General features: G+C 45.4%; 1 protein-coding gene across 1 annotated transcript in view; it reads right to left on the bottom strand.

The window, feature by feature from the left end:
* MDGA2 (MAM domain containing glycosylphosphatidylinositol anchor 2) overlaps positions 1–17,813 on the bottom strand; it is a 353,191-nt gene that overhangs the window by 5,375 nt on the left and 330,003 nt on the right. Inside the window, exons 12-16 of the mRNA XM_060269123.2 lie at positions 14,535–14,555; positions 12,703–12,858; positions 10,868–11,026; positions 5,305–5,435; positions 201–306 (exon numbers count right to left, since the gene is read on the bottom strand). Of these exons, the coding sequence (XP_060125106.1) occupies positions 201–306; positions 5,305–5,435; positions 10,868–11,026; positions 12,703–12,858; positions 14,535–14,555 (573 nt within the window). The remainder of the gene's footprint in view (positions 1–200; positions 307–5,304; positions 5,436–10,867; positions 11,027–12,702; positions 12,859–14,534; positions 14,556–17,813) is intronic.

Here is a 17,813-nt window from a genome sequence, read left to right as displayed (position 1 = left end):
ACCCAAAGCAGCTAACATTCCCCTTTCCCTTCCTCTCCCACCACAAACACTCTGTGAGGTGAGTAGGGCTGAGAAACTTCAGAGAATTGTGACTAGCCCAAGGTCACCCAGCAGCTGCATGTGGAGGAGCGGGGAAGCGAACCCGGTTCACCAGATTACGAGTCCACCGTTCTTAACCACTACACCACACTGGCACTTACGATTGTTTACATAGTCCTCTTTTGTGCATTCGCCTTCCACAATTGAGATGTCGTCGATGGCGATGTCGCCTTCGATGCCTTTGCCACGGATTCCTTCAAAAACAACCTGCAATGAGATCACATGAGATTCACCTGAAAAAGATGATCAGTGCAGCAGGAGCAACAGCAATAGGGGATCGTGCAAGCCGAGTTGCTTCCAACAGATACAGGGCCAGTTGAATCTCCTATTACTACTATATCTCTCCTTTCTGAATGTTTGGTAATCTGGTTTAAGAAGGCACCATCCACAGTTCCTTCTATTTCTTTACATTTCTTTACTATGTACCATATGTGGTGGAAATGCAAAAAGAAAAAGGAATTTTGGGATATGATTTACAACAAACTAAATTATTTTAGTTAACCTTTGTCAAACAACCCGAAGCCTTTCTCCTAGGTATTATAGGCGTAGATATACCGAAAGATTTGAGGACGCTATTTATGAATGCAACCACAGCTGCGAGAATGCTATTAGCCCAATGTTGGAAAGGAGACAATATACTCACAAAAATGGAATGGCAGGCAAAACTATTTGAGTACGCTGAGATGGCAAGACTAACAGGGAAAGTTTTGGTCATCATGATGACCAGAAATTTAACACAGAATGGGACAAATACAGACAATACCTAAAAGATAATTGTAAATATCTGAAATCTTTGGCAGGCCTTGAATGACTCCTGCAAGGTGACATAACCTATGGATATATTGGATAAATATAAACTAGACGTTATTCGATATGCAGTTAATATAGAATTGTAGAGGACCCACATGGAGGGAAGTCTTACGGTAATACTTTACTATATACCGTATTTTTTCGTCTATAAGATGCCCCCATGTATAACATGCCCCCTAATTTTTGACATTATTTTTAGGGAAAAAACCTAGTTTTATACTAGGAAAAATACGGTAATTTTATTTCATTTTCAACATTTAAGTATTTTTTCAACATTTAAGTATTTTTTTTCTTTTTATGTACATCTCTGATGGAGAATGATAATTGTGATGTATACTAAAAAATCCATAAAGATTAAATGCAAAAAAGGGGAGAAAAGAAGGCATCGTCCAAGTCTTCAGACTGACTTGGAGATCTATAGCAGATCCCCACAGTAAGACAACAGTTGTTTCCCTCACCTACTGCTTTTACCCATATACTCTCAATCGGCCTTCCATGTTCCAGGTCATGGATTTCTTCATAAGTGTGCACATCCATTACATGCAATGCTATTCCTTCTCCCTTCCTGTTTAGTCTATTCCTTTTGAACAGGTTATACCCCTCAGTTTCTTACATTCCAGTCATGAGTTTTATCCCATCAGGTTTCAGTAATGCCTACCAGGTCATATTTGCCATCCTGAATTAAAAGCTCAAATTCGTCTTGCTTGTTTCCCATACTCTGTGCATTAGTATAGAGACAACTGAAACCATGAGGCAACTGCTGTCTCTGCTCCTCTGACTCCGAATCAGTGTCTGAGATAAGAGCAAGGAATCAATATTGCAGCTCCAGGGACATAGCATGGGTCCTGACAGTCCTGCGTCTGTGCATCATGTTCCTCTATCACCTGGAATGGGTGATCTTCCTCTCCCTTATGGGCTCCCCTCATGCCACCTGGCCCAATAGCTTGAATTGTGGATAGGTGGGGTTCAATGAGAGCCATCTTCAAATATTTCTTGCCATGGGATGGAGTACCTGGTAAAGTGGTAGACTCTCCTTCCTTGGAGGTTTTTAAGCAGAGGTTGGGTGGCTATCTGTCAGAGATTCTTTAGCTGTGATTCCTGCAATGCGGTGGTTGGACTAGATGACCCTTAGGGGTTCCTTCCAACTCTCTATGATTCTATGATTCTTTGTGGTTAATGCATATCTTATGGTGGTTCAGAAAAGGATTATGTCAGACTGCGAGACTGCAGTGAGATCTCCAAAGGTCCTTTGGGCAAGGACTGGCACTCTTTTCATCTATACAAAACAGCACTCCAGTAATGTTAAATTCTAGTTTATACTAGGAAATGCTCTTGCTATAATTTATCCCTGCCTTAGCTGGTCATTTAGAATCAGGGATTGCTGCAAGGCATTCATAATCCCTTCTTCAGATGAGAAATGCTTTGCCGATGATATGTGGGCCTGGAAAGCATAAAATAAATCTTGGATGCACTTCAGTGTGCGAATTAACCTATAAAAAGCTTTAATTTCTGTGCTGGAGCAACTGCATTTACTGCAGACAGAGATTCACTCTGATTCACTCTACTTAAAATTAACTGGGAGGTTTACATCCCTTCCCATTTAGGCTCTGAAATGCAAAATAAAGTTTGGTTGGCCCAGGAGCTGCAAAAAAAGAAAGAAAGTAATTTAAAGTTCCAGCTGTGCTGACATTTATTCTGCTTTATTTGTTCAGCGTTTTCACGGCCCTAAATTTGTTTTATGCTGTAAAATAAGAAAAGGAGGGGCAGGAAACTCCAGGAACGAATAGACAAATTGAATGATTCCACCGAAACAGACTCTCGCCAATCCTGTTCACGGGGAAAGTAAGAAGGACAGGGCATTGGAGTTAGCAATGAGTTATGCAAAAGCTATAAACATCACAGATACATCCAGGGTTGGGGTTTTTTCAGTGGAGGGGGGTATCTTGGGGATGGCAAAGTTCTTGGAGTACACTGCATAGGTAGGACCCCATAGGACCCACATTCACTATCTCCCTGCCCTCTCTATACTTGTAAGCAGTTTCCCTCTTGGTCTGAATGCCCTCCCACATCAGTATTCATTGTTGTTTTCATTCTGCAAATGACACACCATTGATTAGTGCCTCCCCCCTCTGCAATTTGCATTGTGTTTCCTTTGCATTGAAATAAATGGGGTGGACCAGCCTAACCGTTACACAACTGATGGCGTAATTAATCATGGGAAATGAGGCCACAGGCGAGAGAGCAAGATGGGAAAAAAGCAGGTTTTGTCAGAAGCCGAATTGCAGCAGAGTGGAAACAGAGCTGCATGTAGCAAATATGTCTCAGAATGGAAATTAGTGCTGTATTATCTCCCTAGTTGCAATTCAGTTCTAACCATGGCGACTGAGAGGCAAGCGCCACTGAGTTTGAGGTATCTATGAAAAGGCAACATGGTTGTGAGTGCACCACAGGGATAACTTGAATTTCATGGGATGCCCCTCAAAAGCAGCCAAATCTTCATTTCCTCTGCAACGTGTGAAATCCAGCCCCGTAGCTCTGGCAGGTGCAATAACACTAAAGGATCATTTTTGTTCATCAGCTATGAGCAAGAAACCAGAAGGGATCTATTCAGCCACCTGACCCATTTCAGGAAGCCTCTGCCAATCACCTGCATATGCTCCAGACCTTCAGACCTTTTCAGATGCATATGCAAGAGGGGAGGGAATGCTTTGCCTAGCAATAGAAAGTCCAATATTGATGCCTAATCAGCAATGTCATCATATGCAAAAATAAAATAAAATGTTTTGATCAGCAACCCAATGAAGAGATGAGGAACACAGTATAATATTGGAACTACTGGACCTTGGCCACCGTCTGCCAGTTCAGAAGTCTCTGAATTTCATCCATCTTTGACGTTACATCTAAGACCAGGAACACGAGTTCTCCTGTGACCATGACCGTCCCAAAGGAAGACATGCCATTTCAAATTTGAGCTTCACCACTCAGGAATGTCCTCCTGACTTGGGCGGCTATTTAGACACACGCAGTGCAATCCATTGCTCAGACGTAAGCCCCACCAATGGCAAAGCAACTAACTCAGGGGAATATAAGGAGGGTTCTGAAGAAGGATTAGGCCAAAGGGGTCCCATCTAGTCTGCAGCCTGCTCTCATAGGGACCAACCAGGTGTTCCATGGGAAGCCTGCCAGAAGGACCTGAGTGTGAGATCACTCCTCCAGGCTTTATTCCCAGCAATTGGTATTCAGAGCTCCCTGGCAAGTGGGTAGGCCTGTAGCAGACGGCTATGGGGATTTATTAATATGATGGCCACCTGTCAGGGTTGCTTTAGCTGAGATTGCTGCATTGCAGGGGGTTGGACTAGATGACCCTTGGGTCCCTTCCAACTCTACAGTTCTATGATTCTATGATATGTGATTCCTGCATTTCAAGGGGGGGGGGGGTTGGATTGGATGATGCTACCAGAAATACAGCCTCCTTGGTGGCTAAATTTCTTTTTTTAGCTTTCAAGCATCATAAGACTAAAATTGACTGTATTGATTTGGGGCTATCTGTTTAGCCCTTTTAAAGTGTTGGCTGTGTTTAAAAACCCTTTCAGATGTTTTAACTTTGTATGGATAACTGTATCTTTTTCTGACTGACGGTCAAATAAAAAGGATGATGATGATGATGATGGTGATGATGATGATGATGATTAGATGACCCGCAGGTCCCTTCCAACTCCTTAGCCCTATGATTCTAGAGAACCTTTCGTCCAAGGTCCTCTGGGCAGATTACATTCAAGTCAATAATCTCACCGGCTGCTTTTGGCCATAATCAGATTGGAGCTTCCGTTTGTTAAGTTGGAGGAAAGAACTGAACACTTGCAGAATCTCAGTGGGATCCCCGTGTCTCTAGCACTTGCAATATGAGACATCCAAAGCTCAGTGAAGTTATGGGTGACGATTCCTGCCTGGAGATTTTTCTCTTTTGTTCCAGCCTGGTTGGGATCCTGCCCCCAAACCCCCCAAAAACTTCAAAACACTGAAAGCAATTCATAAGCTTTTTGCTGGCAGTGTGCTTGCTCCCATGAGCATAATAGATTTTTTTTAAATTAGAGGAACCTCATTGCTACTATGAACCGCCACTATGTTTTCCTTTGCAGTATAATTGTGATGGTTTTTTATTGTGTTTCATATAATTTTTGTTGGGATTGAGTGGAATTGTGCAAACCTTAGGCACGTCGATTGTGCTTTGTGCATGACAGGTCGGTTTTTATAAAGGAGGAAACCAAGAAAACATGGGTTGAATGTGAGACGATGGCCCATTGACCCTCCTTTCCTCCTCCTCCTCCTCCTCCTCCTCCTCCTCCTCCTCCTCCTCCTCCTCCTCCTCCTCCAAGGCAACCATCCATTCCTTACCTGAAACGAAGTGTTTGGATGTATATTCACTCGGGCCTGAGACCAATGCTGCCCTTTGTTTCCGCTCGAAGACCAGAAGGGGTTTTCTATGGAAGCCTGGTTCTTTAACCGCAGGTAGACATTCAAGGTTCCTTTGGGGGAGAAACAAACACACAACAGCAGAAGGCAAATGTTAGGAGGTTGCGAGATGTTGGATGATGGGATGCCGCGAGAGAAACCTGGAATGGGCCACAGACCCAGAGCTCTTGAATCACAGACTCACAGAACTGTAGAGTTGGAAGGGACCCCCAGGGGCATCTAGTCAAGCCCTGTGCAATGCAGGAATCTCAAAACACAGTTCTCCTCATCCAATCTGAAACCACACCATTCTTTGCAAATGTGTTAGCAGTGATTTGAAGATACATAAGAAGCATAGCTGCCAAGTTCTAGCCTGAGAAATAAGGGACTGGACCAGAAGTAGCAGACCGGAAGTAGCACTGCCGCCATTTTGGAACTGGGCGGAGCATGCTCAGAAGCTACTTTTGATGCTGCTCTGCCCTGTTCCAAAATGGCCGCCACACCAGAAGTTGAGCTGCAGCCATTTTGGAACTGGGCAAAGCAGCATCAAAAGTAGCTTCTGAGCATGCTCTGCCCAGTTCCAAAATGGCCACCGCACCAGAATAAACCGGGGAACCCCCCCCCCAAAAAATCATTTTTTTTCAGCTGGGAACAGCTGGAAAAACGGGGGTTTCCCGGGGAATACGGGAGACTTGGCAGCTATGATAAGAAGAGTCTGCTGGATCAGACCAAAGGGGGCCCATCTAGTCCAGAATCTTGTTTTCACAGTGGCCAACCAGATGCCAGCTAAAAACCTGAAAACAGGATCCGAGCACAAGAGCAACTCTCCTCTCCTGCGGTTTCCAGCAACTGGGATTCAGAAACATCCCTGCCTCTGACTGTGGAGCAGGGCCAGGAGCCATCCATATCCCTTTCCTCCTTCACAAATTTGCCTAATCCTCTTTTAAAGCAAAGAAAGTTTGTGGCCACCCCTGGCCCACACCCCCTTGCACTGTTTTAGATACCCTCCCTTTTCCTGCTGGCTTTTAAGGCTGAAATTTTGGCCCAGTGACAGGATCATTTATTTTATTTATTGCAGATCTTAATGTTGGGTCTTTTATTATGTTTTTATACGTGTTGGAAGCCGTGCAGAGTGGTCGGGGCACTATGACAGTCGTACCTTGGAAGTCAAATGGAATCTGTTCCGGAAGTCCGTTCGGCTTTCAAAACGAACAAAAACCAAAGCGCGTAGAAGCCCCGTCGGAAGTTTGGCTTCCAAAAAATAGTTTGCAAACCGGAACAGTCACTTCTGGGTTTGCAGCATTCGGGAGCCAAAACGTTCGAGAACTAAGCTGTTCGAAAACCAAGGTACGACTGTATTATTATTCTGCTCATCACATTTTATATTTTAATGGAGTATTTTCACCGTGTTAGTTTAATGGAGGTAGTAGCAGTTGTTGTTGTTATTATTAGCAGTAGTATTATGCTTTTGAATTATGGTGCTGGAGGAGACTCTTGAGAGTCCCATGGACTGCAAGAAGATCAAACCTATCCAGCCTGAAGGAAATCACCTGGTCCCATCACCTCCTGGCAAATCGAAGGGGAAGAAATGGAGGCAGTGAGAGATTTTACTTTCTTGGGTTCCATGATCACTGCAGATGGTGACAGCAGTCACGAAATTAAAAGACGCCTGCTTCTTGGGAGAAAAGCAATGACAAACCTAGACAGCATCTTAAAAAGACATCACTTTGCCAACAAAGGTCTGTATAGTTCAAGCTATGGTTTTCCCAGTAGTGGTATATGGAAGTGAGAGCTGTACCATGAAGAAGGCTGATCGCTGAAGAATTGATGCTTTTGAATTATGGTGCTGGAGGAGACTCTTGAGAGTCCCATGGACTGCAAGAAGATCAAACCTATCCATTCTGAAGGAAATCAGCCCTGGGTGCTCACTGGAAGGACAGATTCTGAAGCTGAGGCTCCAATACTTTGGCCACCTCATGAGAAGAGAAGACTCCCTTGAAAAGACCCTGATGTTGGGAAAGATGGAGGGCACTAGGAGAAGGGGACGGCAGAGGATGAGATGGTTGGACAGTGTTCTCGAAGCTACGAACATGGGTTTGACCAAACTAACGGCGGGAGGCAGTGCAAGACAGGAGTGTCTGGCGTGCTCTGGTCCATGGGGTCACGAGGAGTCGGACACGACTAAATGACTAAACAAATTACTGTTATTAAAATGCATATTTATGCACCCTGAACTTTAGGGAGATGGTGAGATTAGAAACTGAAATATATATTTATGTGTACGTGAGTATTAAATATGAACAGATTTATATTATAATGATATATTATTTTTATTTTGCCAGCGAATGTCTCCTTGCAGAGCCCAAAGTAGCACCTGCCCTATGCCCTCAAATCTTCAGACCTCAAACCTCCGAGGGCACTTGGCGAATGCCTCAGAAGCTCATTCCAACTGACTTGGTGACTTTGCGGAAGAGTAACCCCAGAGAAGTTTGAAAGGAGCTTATCCCCCCAACGCGTGTCTGCCCTGTGAGTCCTTTCATTCCCGCTTCTAAGAAGGAGCAGCGTTTTCATGCATATGGATGTTGCCAGCCAGCCTCGTTTGATCTCCGCAAAGAGCTTAAGAAGGTTTTAAGACGCTGGGGTGTTTGGACAAATGGCGCTCAAGATGCTCAGGCCCTCAGCCCTTCCCCCCAGACTCAGGGGGGAACCTTTTCTACAGCAGATGTCAATTCAGCTCAGGAAGCTCCCTGCCCTCTTCCAGCTCCATTACCCTAATTTAACAGTCTCCAAAATCCCTTGGCACGGATTCTGGCCGGAATAATCACAGGCAGGGATGAAAGATGGATGCAGTCGGTCGACAAAGCCTTGCGATGTGGCCACTGGAGGAAGGAATCCACAGCCAGACCTGTGGCTTTGTGTCCCAGAAAGAGGCACAGGGAGTCCTTTTCAGGCCCGAGGGCCATATTCTTATCTGGGTGACCTTCTGAGGGCCACCTGCTACTTGTGCCCAGCAGGGCCAGAGGCTGGTTTGGAGGCTCCAGCTGGTGCAGAATGTTGTTGGGTTGCTGATAAACACAGCACACCGTGGTTAAAACAGCTGCACTAGCTGCACATCCATTACGGAGCTGGGTTTGAAGTCCTTGGATTAATTCCCAAAGCCCTGAACAATTTATGTCCGGAGTCTCTCAAGGATTGCATGAACCCTTCGATCCCAACTCGATCTCTGATATCATCTGCAGGAGTGGTGTTGGTCATTTCCTGAGTTGGTGAAACTAGTCCAGTCCTGTGGAACTCCCTGCCACTAGAGATTCAGCAAGTGCCTTCTGTGCCAGCTTTTAAATGCCTGTTGAAAACCTTGCTATTTTGCCAGGTAGTTATGAATACAACCTTCACTCAGTAGTTGATTGATGTCAGATTTGAACTCTATATGGTTTTTATTGTACTTTTGTCGTAAACAACTTTGATATACACATATATTTAATCATACAGCAGTACATAATTTTTTAAAAATATAAATGAAATAACATAAAATAAATTATCACGCCTCTTTGCAAAACCAATGCCATATTTGGACAACATTTTGCGGTCATTATTTAGGCTGTGTAGAGATTCTTCAGGTACCAGAACTGAAGCGCAAAACGTGGAGTGAGTTTTTATTTTTGCATTGTATTGTTTTCTGAGTCATAGGAAATTATAATAATAATAATAATAAACCAAAGTGGCTAATAAGTCCAATTAATAATAACCACAAATAAATAAATAACTGGCTGTAACTCAGGGGCAGAACAGCTGCTTGGCATGCAGAACGTCGACATCTCTTTTTAAGGGGGGAGGAGGGTCTCAGATAGCAGGGGCACCTTTCAGCTAGGGACCAGGCTGACATAGTATGAGAAAGCATCTATAAAAAAATAAATAGTGGGTTTGCCAGTTTATTCCCCAAAGGAGGTATGCCCAACAGGCTATAGTCTTTGAAAGCTCCACTTTCTGGCTCCAGGTGAACTGAGATGAATTCTTCCTAGTTACCAACTCTCCTTCCCTGGAGGTTTTTAAGCAGCGCTTGGTTGGCCATTTGTCAGGGATGCTTTAGCTGAGATTCCTGCATTGCAGGGGGTTGGACTAGCGGACCTTCGAGGTCCCTTTCAACTCTACGCTTCAGTGATTCTATGATTCTAACTGCTGAGATGTAATGGAGTGCTTCTGGACATTCAAGCTTCTCATCAGTTTGAAAAAGCCCATTAAGAATAAAGGCTGGCCACGGTGAGAGACAACAGACCTCCCTGGGGCATTTAGCTAAGCCAGAGCTCTCTTCCACCAACTTCTCCACATCTGAATTCTCTCTGGACGTCAAGCAAGAGATGCTGAAAAGGGCAAGGCCAGCAGCAATGTTTGCTAAGCAGTCTCAGTTCTTCCCCAAAGACCAAGCGCTGGAGATGAAGGACAGAATAAAGGGCAAAGGTAGGGGAGAAGAGGAGACGAGGAGGAGAGGCAACTTTACTGCCCAGAGAACATTCAACCTCACTCAGAAGATCTGGGCAAACATATCTTGTGACAGCAGTGAAATTAACACGAGCTGCGGAATCAGCTCACCTATGTGTTTTCCGTACATTTAACTTATATGCAGAATTCATCATGCGAAATGCTGGACTGGAATTAAGATTGCCGGAAGAAATATCAACAACCTCAGATATGCAGATGATACAACTTTGATGTCAGAAAGTGAGGAGGAATTAAAGAACCTCTTAATGAGGGTGAAAGAGGAGAGCGCAAAATATGGTCTGAAGCTCAACATCAAAAAAACCAAGATCGTGGCCACTGGTCCCATCACCTCCTGGCAAATAGAAGGGGAAGAAATGGAGGCAGTGAGAGATTTTACTTTCTTGGGTTCCATGATCACTGCAGATGGTGACAGCAGTCACGAAACTAAAAGACGCCTGCTTCTTGGGAGAAAAGTAATTACAAACCTAGACAGCATCTTAAAAAGCAGAGACATCACCTTGCTGACAAAGGTCCGTATAGTTAAAGCTATGGTTTTCCCCAGTAGTGATGTATGGAAGTGAGAGCTGGACCATCAAGAATTCTGATGGCCAAAGAATTGATGCTTTTGAATTATGGTGCTGGAGGAGACTCTTGAGAGTCCCATGGACTGCAAGAAGATCAAACCTATCCATTCTTAAGGAAATCAGAATGAGTGCTCCCTGGAAGGACAGATCGTGAAGCTGAGGCTCCAATACTTTGGCCACCTCATGAGAAGAGAAGACTCCCTGGAAAAGACCCTGATGTTGGAAAAGATTGAGGGCACTAGGAGAAGGGGACGACAGAGGACGAGATGGTTGGACAGTGTTCTCGAAGCTACGAACTTGAGTCTGACCAAACTGTGGGAGGCAGTGCAAGACAGGAGTGCCTGGCAGGCTCTGGTCCATGGGGTCACGAAGAGTCGGACACGACTAAACGACAACACAATCTCGTGGCAGCAGTGAAATTAACACGCGTGGCAGAATCAGCTCACCTATGTGTTGTCCGTACATGTTATAATAGAAGCTGAAGCAGTATGCCGTGTTGGTGGCTCCGTAGGGATTTTTGGGGGGGATGCTGAAAAGAGGGCTGGTCAGCCTGGCCCGGTCTCCTTCCTTCCTGGGACTGGAGGCTTCAATGTACATGAAGAACCCTGCAAAGAGGAAACAGCACGGTCAAATGGCGAATGGCAACCGAACCCAGGAAAGAGCTTCTCCTTCTGCCCAGGCTGTAGACCATCAGCAGGTAAATCAGTGGTTCCCAAACTTTTTTGGGGGGCACTTCCCCCTTGGTTCCATAAAGTCACCCCCAGGGCGTATAAATAGCATTACAGTGGAACCTCGGTTTATGAACACTTCGGTTTATGAATTTTCGGTTTATGAACGCCGCGGACCCATCTGGAACGGATTAATCCACTTTCCATTACTTTCAATGGGAAAGTTTGCTTCAGTTTATGAACGCTTACTCCGCGGACTGTCTGGAATGGATTAATTCACTTTCCATTACTTTCAATGGGAAAGTTCGCTTCAGTTTATGAACGCTTCAGTTTATGAACAGACTTCCGGAACCAATTGTGTTCATAAACCGAGATACCACTGTATTCAGAATAGCTGTTTGCATGACCCACTAAGGAAGCTGGCAATGCAATGCAATTCAAAACGGTAGCAATTAATTGTGCATACACACAAAATGCAGTTGAACTATTCAGTTTAATTCAGGCTTTCCCAAACTTGGGTCTCCAGCTGCTTTTGGACTACAATTCCCATCATCCCTGACCACTGGTCCTGTTAGCTAGGAATGATGGGAGTTGTGGAGACCCAAGTTTGGGAAACTCTGGTTGAATTGATTCAACAAAACTGATGAAGTTGATCCAATGATACCAGCTTTCCAAGCTCCAACAGCCATTTAGCAAGAGTCTTAGAGGCCACATTTAGCAACTATGTCACATTCCTGTAAATTCTTAATGCGATGGGTGAACATGATGAAAAGACGCCAGATTCCCAATGTCTAGTTTAGAGTCACTTAGCAGGAGTTTTAAATTGCCACTTCCAGTGGCTCCCCGTCTGTGCAATGCTCTCCCCAGGGGAGTTTGCCTGGCGCCTACATTATACACCTTTAGGCGCCAGGCAAAAACGTTCCTTTTTAACTAGGCCTTTGCCGGAACTGATCTACATCCTATGCCCTTTTTAAAATGCTGGCTTTTTTTTTAGGGGGGGGGTCCTATTGGGTTGTCATTTGTATTTTGATTTTATGTATGTAGGAGCGTCTCCACCCCCATCATTCTGCCCGGACACTGAGGTCCGGTACCGAGGGCCTTCTGGTGGTTCCCTCGTTGCAAGAAGCCAAGTTGCAGGGAACCAGGCAGAGAGCCTTCTCGGTGGTGGCGCCTGTCCTGTGGAACGCCCTCCCATTAGATGTCAAAGAGAAAAGCTACCAGATTTTTAGAAGACATCTGAAGGCAGCCCTGTTTAGGGAGGCTTTTAATGTTTAATTGTTTTATTTCATTTTTCTGTTGTAAGCCGCCCAGAGTGGCTGGGGAAACCCAGCCAGATGGGCGGGGTATAAATTATTTATTTATTTATTTATTTATTTATTTATTTATTTATTTATTATTATGTGATCCTTTATGTGAACCGCTCTGAGACCTTCATGTATAGGGTGGCATAGAAGTAAAATAAATAAAGATGGCCAAGGGACACATTCCCCTAGTGTCTCTCCCAACAGAGTTCATCACCCAGGGTACCCAAGACATTACAAATGGAAGAGTGAAGGAGCTCTTGTGCGTGGTCAAAAGCCAATCTGAGCTTTAGGCCGAGATATGAACTTTACCTTCCTTGGATCCTGACCGGTCAGCGCTGGGCCCTGTGTTTGGGGTGTACTTGGTGTCCCGGAGGATAATATTTTGCCTCGTCCAGTCAAAGTTGTCCTTCTCGTCTTGGGTGAACAAACAAATGTTGCCGTCTTCAAACCCACAGTGGAATTCTCCTGCCAACAGACGGACACCAGATTCGCATGAAAAAAAGAGGATTTCAACAACCGGGAAGCATTTGGGGCTCATCTTCTCAAGCAGGCTGAATGCAGACAACCCCGAGACAAGGCTCCACTTTGGACCTTAGCCCTGGCAACCTCTAGGCGTAGACAGCCTGGGAGGTCAAGCAAAGCTTTGCCTGCATGCAGGCACACATAAAACAGGCATGTCCAACTAAGAGACTGCAATCTACTCTCACTATATATATATAAAATGACAGCGATCTACCCATTAGATTGACCAAAGTTGTTGAGCTTTTTGGGGGGGAGCCTTCTCCAAAGTTGTTGAGCTTTTCAACACTTGATTGCTGTTGGGCAATCAATCTGGATCACACGATTGACCAGGATCGACCAGGGATGCCCAGCGATTGACCGGTAGATCACGATCGACCGGTTGGACATGCCTGATGTAGAAGATTTCTTGGTGGGGGCAGGAAGGAGCAGTGGTGGAAGGAAGTGTGGGGTGGGGTGTCAGGTGTAAAGCAGAGCAGAACATCCCTAGGTAGGTATAGCTGAAAAATCATCTGAATTCAATGGGACTTCTGAGAAACCCTGCCTGGGATCGGGCTGCAAAACCCATTGAATTCAGGAGGACTTGCAGCCAGGAAAACATGCATGGGATTAGGCTGTAGGTTGCACAGAATTCTATAGTAGTGCTTTTAAAAGCTGGGAGCAAAAAATTCAGAGACTGCACCGAGGATCCTAGGGAGTGGGCTGGCTCTGCTTCTCTTCCCTTGCCATCAAAATACCCCCAGGGCAGAAGGAAGGGAGCAAGATTGTTCCACAAGGCAAGCAGAAATGTTTGTATTTATGGAGCGATCTCCTTAGTGCTATGTCACATTCCTTCTTGGATCAATAAATAGCAGGCTCATAGCCAGCATCTTACCTTCCAAGTCCCGAACTGCAGAATCTGGGATTGCAGCCGTGTGACACCGGAAGTTGCGTCGACGTATCTTCCGGTGTCGTTTTGCCCTTCTATGGGCACCAAAAATGGCTGCCGCCGGCTTCGAAAGTCGCTTCTACGCATGTCAGGAAGTGCATCGACGCAACTTCCGGTGTCGCTCCACTCATCTATGGGCACCAAAAATGGCTGCCGCCGACACCGGAAGTCACGTCTATGCACTTCCGGACATGCGTAGATGCGACTTTTGAAGCCGGCGGCGGCCATTTTTGGTGCCCATAGAAGGGCAAATCAGAAAGAAAAAAAATGGCCACCGGCAGGAGAAAATAACGGAGAAAAACGGGAGATGAAGTGATACGGGGGACCACCGGGAAAAGGTAAGTAAAAACGGAGGTTTCCCGGGGAAAACGGGGTACTTGGCAGCTATGGCCAGCATTGACGAAAACCTGTTCCCATGAACTCAGGAACCATCATGCAAAATTTGGTTAAAATCAGTGCTGCTTTGAAAAGTTCGGTCTGCCATCTTGATTCAAAATGGCACCCAAGCATATCCCAACATAGGCAAAAAGCTGCTCCCTTGATCTAAGGAAGCATCATGCAAAACTGGGTCGTGGCATCTAAAGAGGTGTCCAAGTGCTTAGCAAACAGAGGCAAGAAACTTCCCTAAGCATAGATTACTTTTATTGACATTTCATTCTAATTAATGCAGAAACCAGGTATTACAAATACTTACGTAGGTGAGGATTCATCGGGGCTAGAAGGGAAGGAGAGAGAAGATCCTAAAATTAATTCATTTCTGCACATGCTGATGAGAATTTTGCGGCTGATTCTCTGCCCCCTCTAATTATCTTTCCAAATCCACTTAAATTCCATTCTCAGTTTGTTTTATTTAAGGCATTTACATTTATTTATTTAAGACCTCAATTTTTCATACCAATAAATGGTGTGCATACAAAACCACACACAGAAAATGGGATTTCTGATGTTGCATTTTTTTTTTTTGGTCAATTTAATTTTGTCCAGTTTTTTATATTAACTTTGAACTGGCCTTATTTCTTTAAAGTGAAAGGCATTACATAAATACTTGTCTGACATAAATGCATTAAAATGAACATTTCGCCTCCGGTTCAAATGGGTTTGTTTTATAAGTGCATGTTCATGTTTCAGTAAAACGACTTCTGAGATGGAGGGAACGGGGAAGGAAATCCTGGCACTCTGCCCGACTCTTGCTGATACATCGGAGGAGATTTAATAAATAAATAAATCCCCGAAAAGCTGTATAAATTTTATAAATAAAATATAGTAAATAAATCAAAAGATAAATGGTGTCATGTGACTTCAAGGCTACAGGGGAGGGGAAGCTCTCGGATCTGAATAGTATCCAGAACCCATTTGTTTTTCCCTGCATCCTATTATTTCAGGAATAGGGGAACCTTCGCTCCCACTCGATGTTGTTAAATGCCAACTCACATCAGGCCCAGGAACCATAGCCAATGGTTTATCGGGGTGGGGGGCTGCAATCCAAAAAACATCTGGAAGGCCAAAGGTTCCCCATCCCTGTCATGTTTCATGGAAAGAGGTTTGAAAAGCATTGTGTATATAAGAGGATGAGAAGAGCTGCTGGATCAGGCCAATGGCCCACCTGGTTCAGTATCCTGTTCTCTTGGAGGCCACCCAGATGCCTGCGGAGAACCTGAAATCCAATCATGAATGCAACAGCCCCCTGCTCTCCTGCAGATTCCCAGAAACTCTAGCCTTTCCCTCCACAGATTTGTACGTTCCTGATTTCAAGGCCACCCAAGGTGGTACCCCCCCTCCCCCAGCCTCCTCTGGAAGCATGTGCTATAGCAGGGGTCCCCAGACTTACCAGCGTTTGGGCCGGTTCCCATCGCGCGGCGGGCCGGAGGGCAGGGGAGTGCGCGCCTGTGCGGGCCGGCGGGCGGGGGAGTGCGTGCCCGTGTGCATGCGCACGGGCGCTTACTGGCGCGGTGGCGCGCTTCCAGGGTGGGAAAGCGCCGAAAATCCGTTGTGCGCATGCGCGTGGGCCTCCCCCGACCCGGAAGTGCACCAGAAATGACTTCTCCCGGGTCGAGAGAGGCCCATACGCATGCGCACAAAGGATTTTCGGCACTTTTTTCCCAACCCGGAAGAGCGCTGCCGTGCTGCGCGCCGTAAGAGCGGGCAGCGGCGGCGGGCGGCGGGGGTCGTCGCGGGCCGGATTGGCAGGCTAATTGGGCCGCATCCGGCCCCCGGGCCGTAGTCTGGGGACCCCTGTGCTATAGTTTGACTATGCAATGTGTAAAGAAATATGTGGCTTGCCCAAGAGGTCTTTGCAGGCAAGACCTCGCCTTCCTTTCTCCAGCCCATCTCATTCACTCGGGTTCTCTGTCTTCCCTCAGGCAACTCTTCAGAAGAATAGCCTGCTACATCTGGCCAGTGGCCCTTCTAGTCCAGCATCCTGTTTTCTCTCTCTCTCTCTCTCTCTTAGCTTCCACATGCTTTATTGAAATTAATTGATAACAAAACATTCTTGTGTCCAAGTATACAAATAAAAATCAGTTCCATCTTATTTAGTCCATTTGACCATACATTCTTACTAAAGTTCATAAGACTTCTTGTCACACACACCCAGTGTATTTACCATTTCTACTATCTGTTGTACATATAATTATTGTTGTTGTTTAGTTGTTTAGTTGTGTCTGACTACGACTCATTGATATCGAAAGACAACAGGACTGCTCAAGATGCCCCGAATATAGAACTGGAGAAATTGAGAGATACATAGCCGCCCCGGCACCCTACCTCTCCTTTCTCCTGTCAAAAAACGCAAGAAGGGCCTTCTCACTTGCCAGAAGCACGACATTGCCCACGGCTGTGCTGGAGGGGCTTTACAAAAAAACCCCATACGCCCAAAGACTCTGAGTATGCCCACTAGGGGAAATAGGAAGCCCAGAGCACTTGTTCTTCAGATGCCCCCTCTATGAAGAAGCTCGAAGGGAGATCCTGGATCCCATACTGGTGAAGTTAGCAAGCCTCCTGGAAAAGCAATTATACAACCTGCTCTTGCTAGGCAAAGACCTGAAGATAACCAGGGCAGTCGCCAGATTCTGTGCCCAAATATGCAGACACAGACTTTCTCCCGAGTCCGCCTGAATTTTCCCAAAATATGGTACCCCGAGTGAGCTAGGCTCAGTTTTCTGCAGCTTCTATTTTAAGGGTTAAACTTTTAGCATAGTTATATAATTAACAATTTTCTTTTAAATGTTGTTCAAAGCGTATTATATACGTTACGCTCCCGGAAACTGTTCTTTCAAAGGGATCCATTTTATTTTTATTTTACTTTTAAGAGCTGGTCCTCGACCGTAATAATAAATAAATAAATAAATTTAGTTGTGTCCGACTCTTCGTGACCCCATGGACCAGAGCACGCCAGGCACTCCTGTCTTCCACTGCCTCCCGCAGTTTGGTCAGACTCATGTTCGTATATAAAGCAATATAATTATTACTTTGTTCTTTTTATGTTATCTTATAATTTCTTTCACCTTTTCGCATTTATTCTCCTTGTTTCTTGTTGTTGTTATTTTACACAGAGGTCATTCAAATGCTGCCATAGATGCCACAGCATCCTGTTCTCAAGGTGGCCACCCAGACGCCTGCGGAAATCTGCAAGAAGGATCCGAGCACGGGAGCAACCTCTCCTCCTGTAGTTTCCAGAAACGGGTATTTAGAAGCCTTGCTGCCTCCAGCTGTGAAAGCAGAGCATGGACTTCATCCTGGTTGGAGCCATCGACAGCCCTCTCCTCCTCCATGAACCAGTCCAATCCTCTTTTAAAGCCATCTAGGTTGGTCGCATGAAGGACTTTCTTTGGTTTGTCCAGAATCTTCCCCCATTCCCCTTCATTGGAGGCCCATGAAAACGCCTCCAGTGCCGTCCTTTCCACATTTACGGATCTGAGCCCATTTAAGGCAAGCATCACTCAAGCGCTACCCTGGTCTGAAATTTGACTCAGCA

The sequence above is a fragment of the Zootoca vivipara genome, chromosome 1 (assembly GCF_965207765.1).
Source record: "Zootoca vivipara chromosome 1, rZooViv2.hap1.1, whole genome shotgun sequence".
NCBI classification, from domain to species: Eukaryota; Metazoa; Chordata; class Lepidosauria; order Squamata; family Lacertidae; genus Zootoca; species Zootoca vivipara.
The sequence above is the reverse complement of the archived record's forward strand: the minus strand, read 5'-3'. Positions and strand labels throughout refer to the sequence as shown.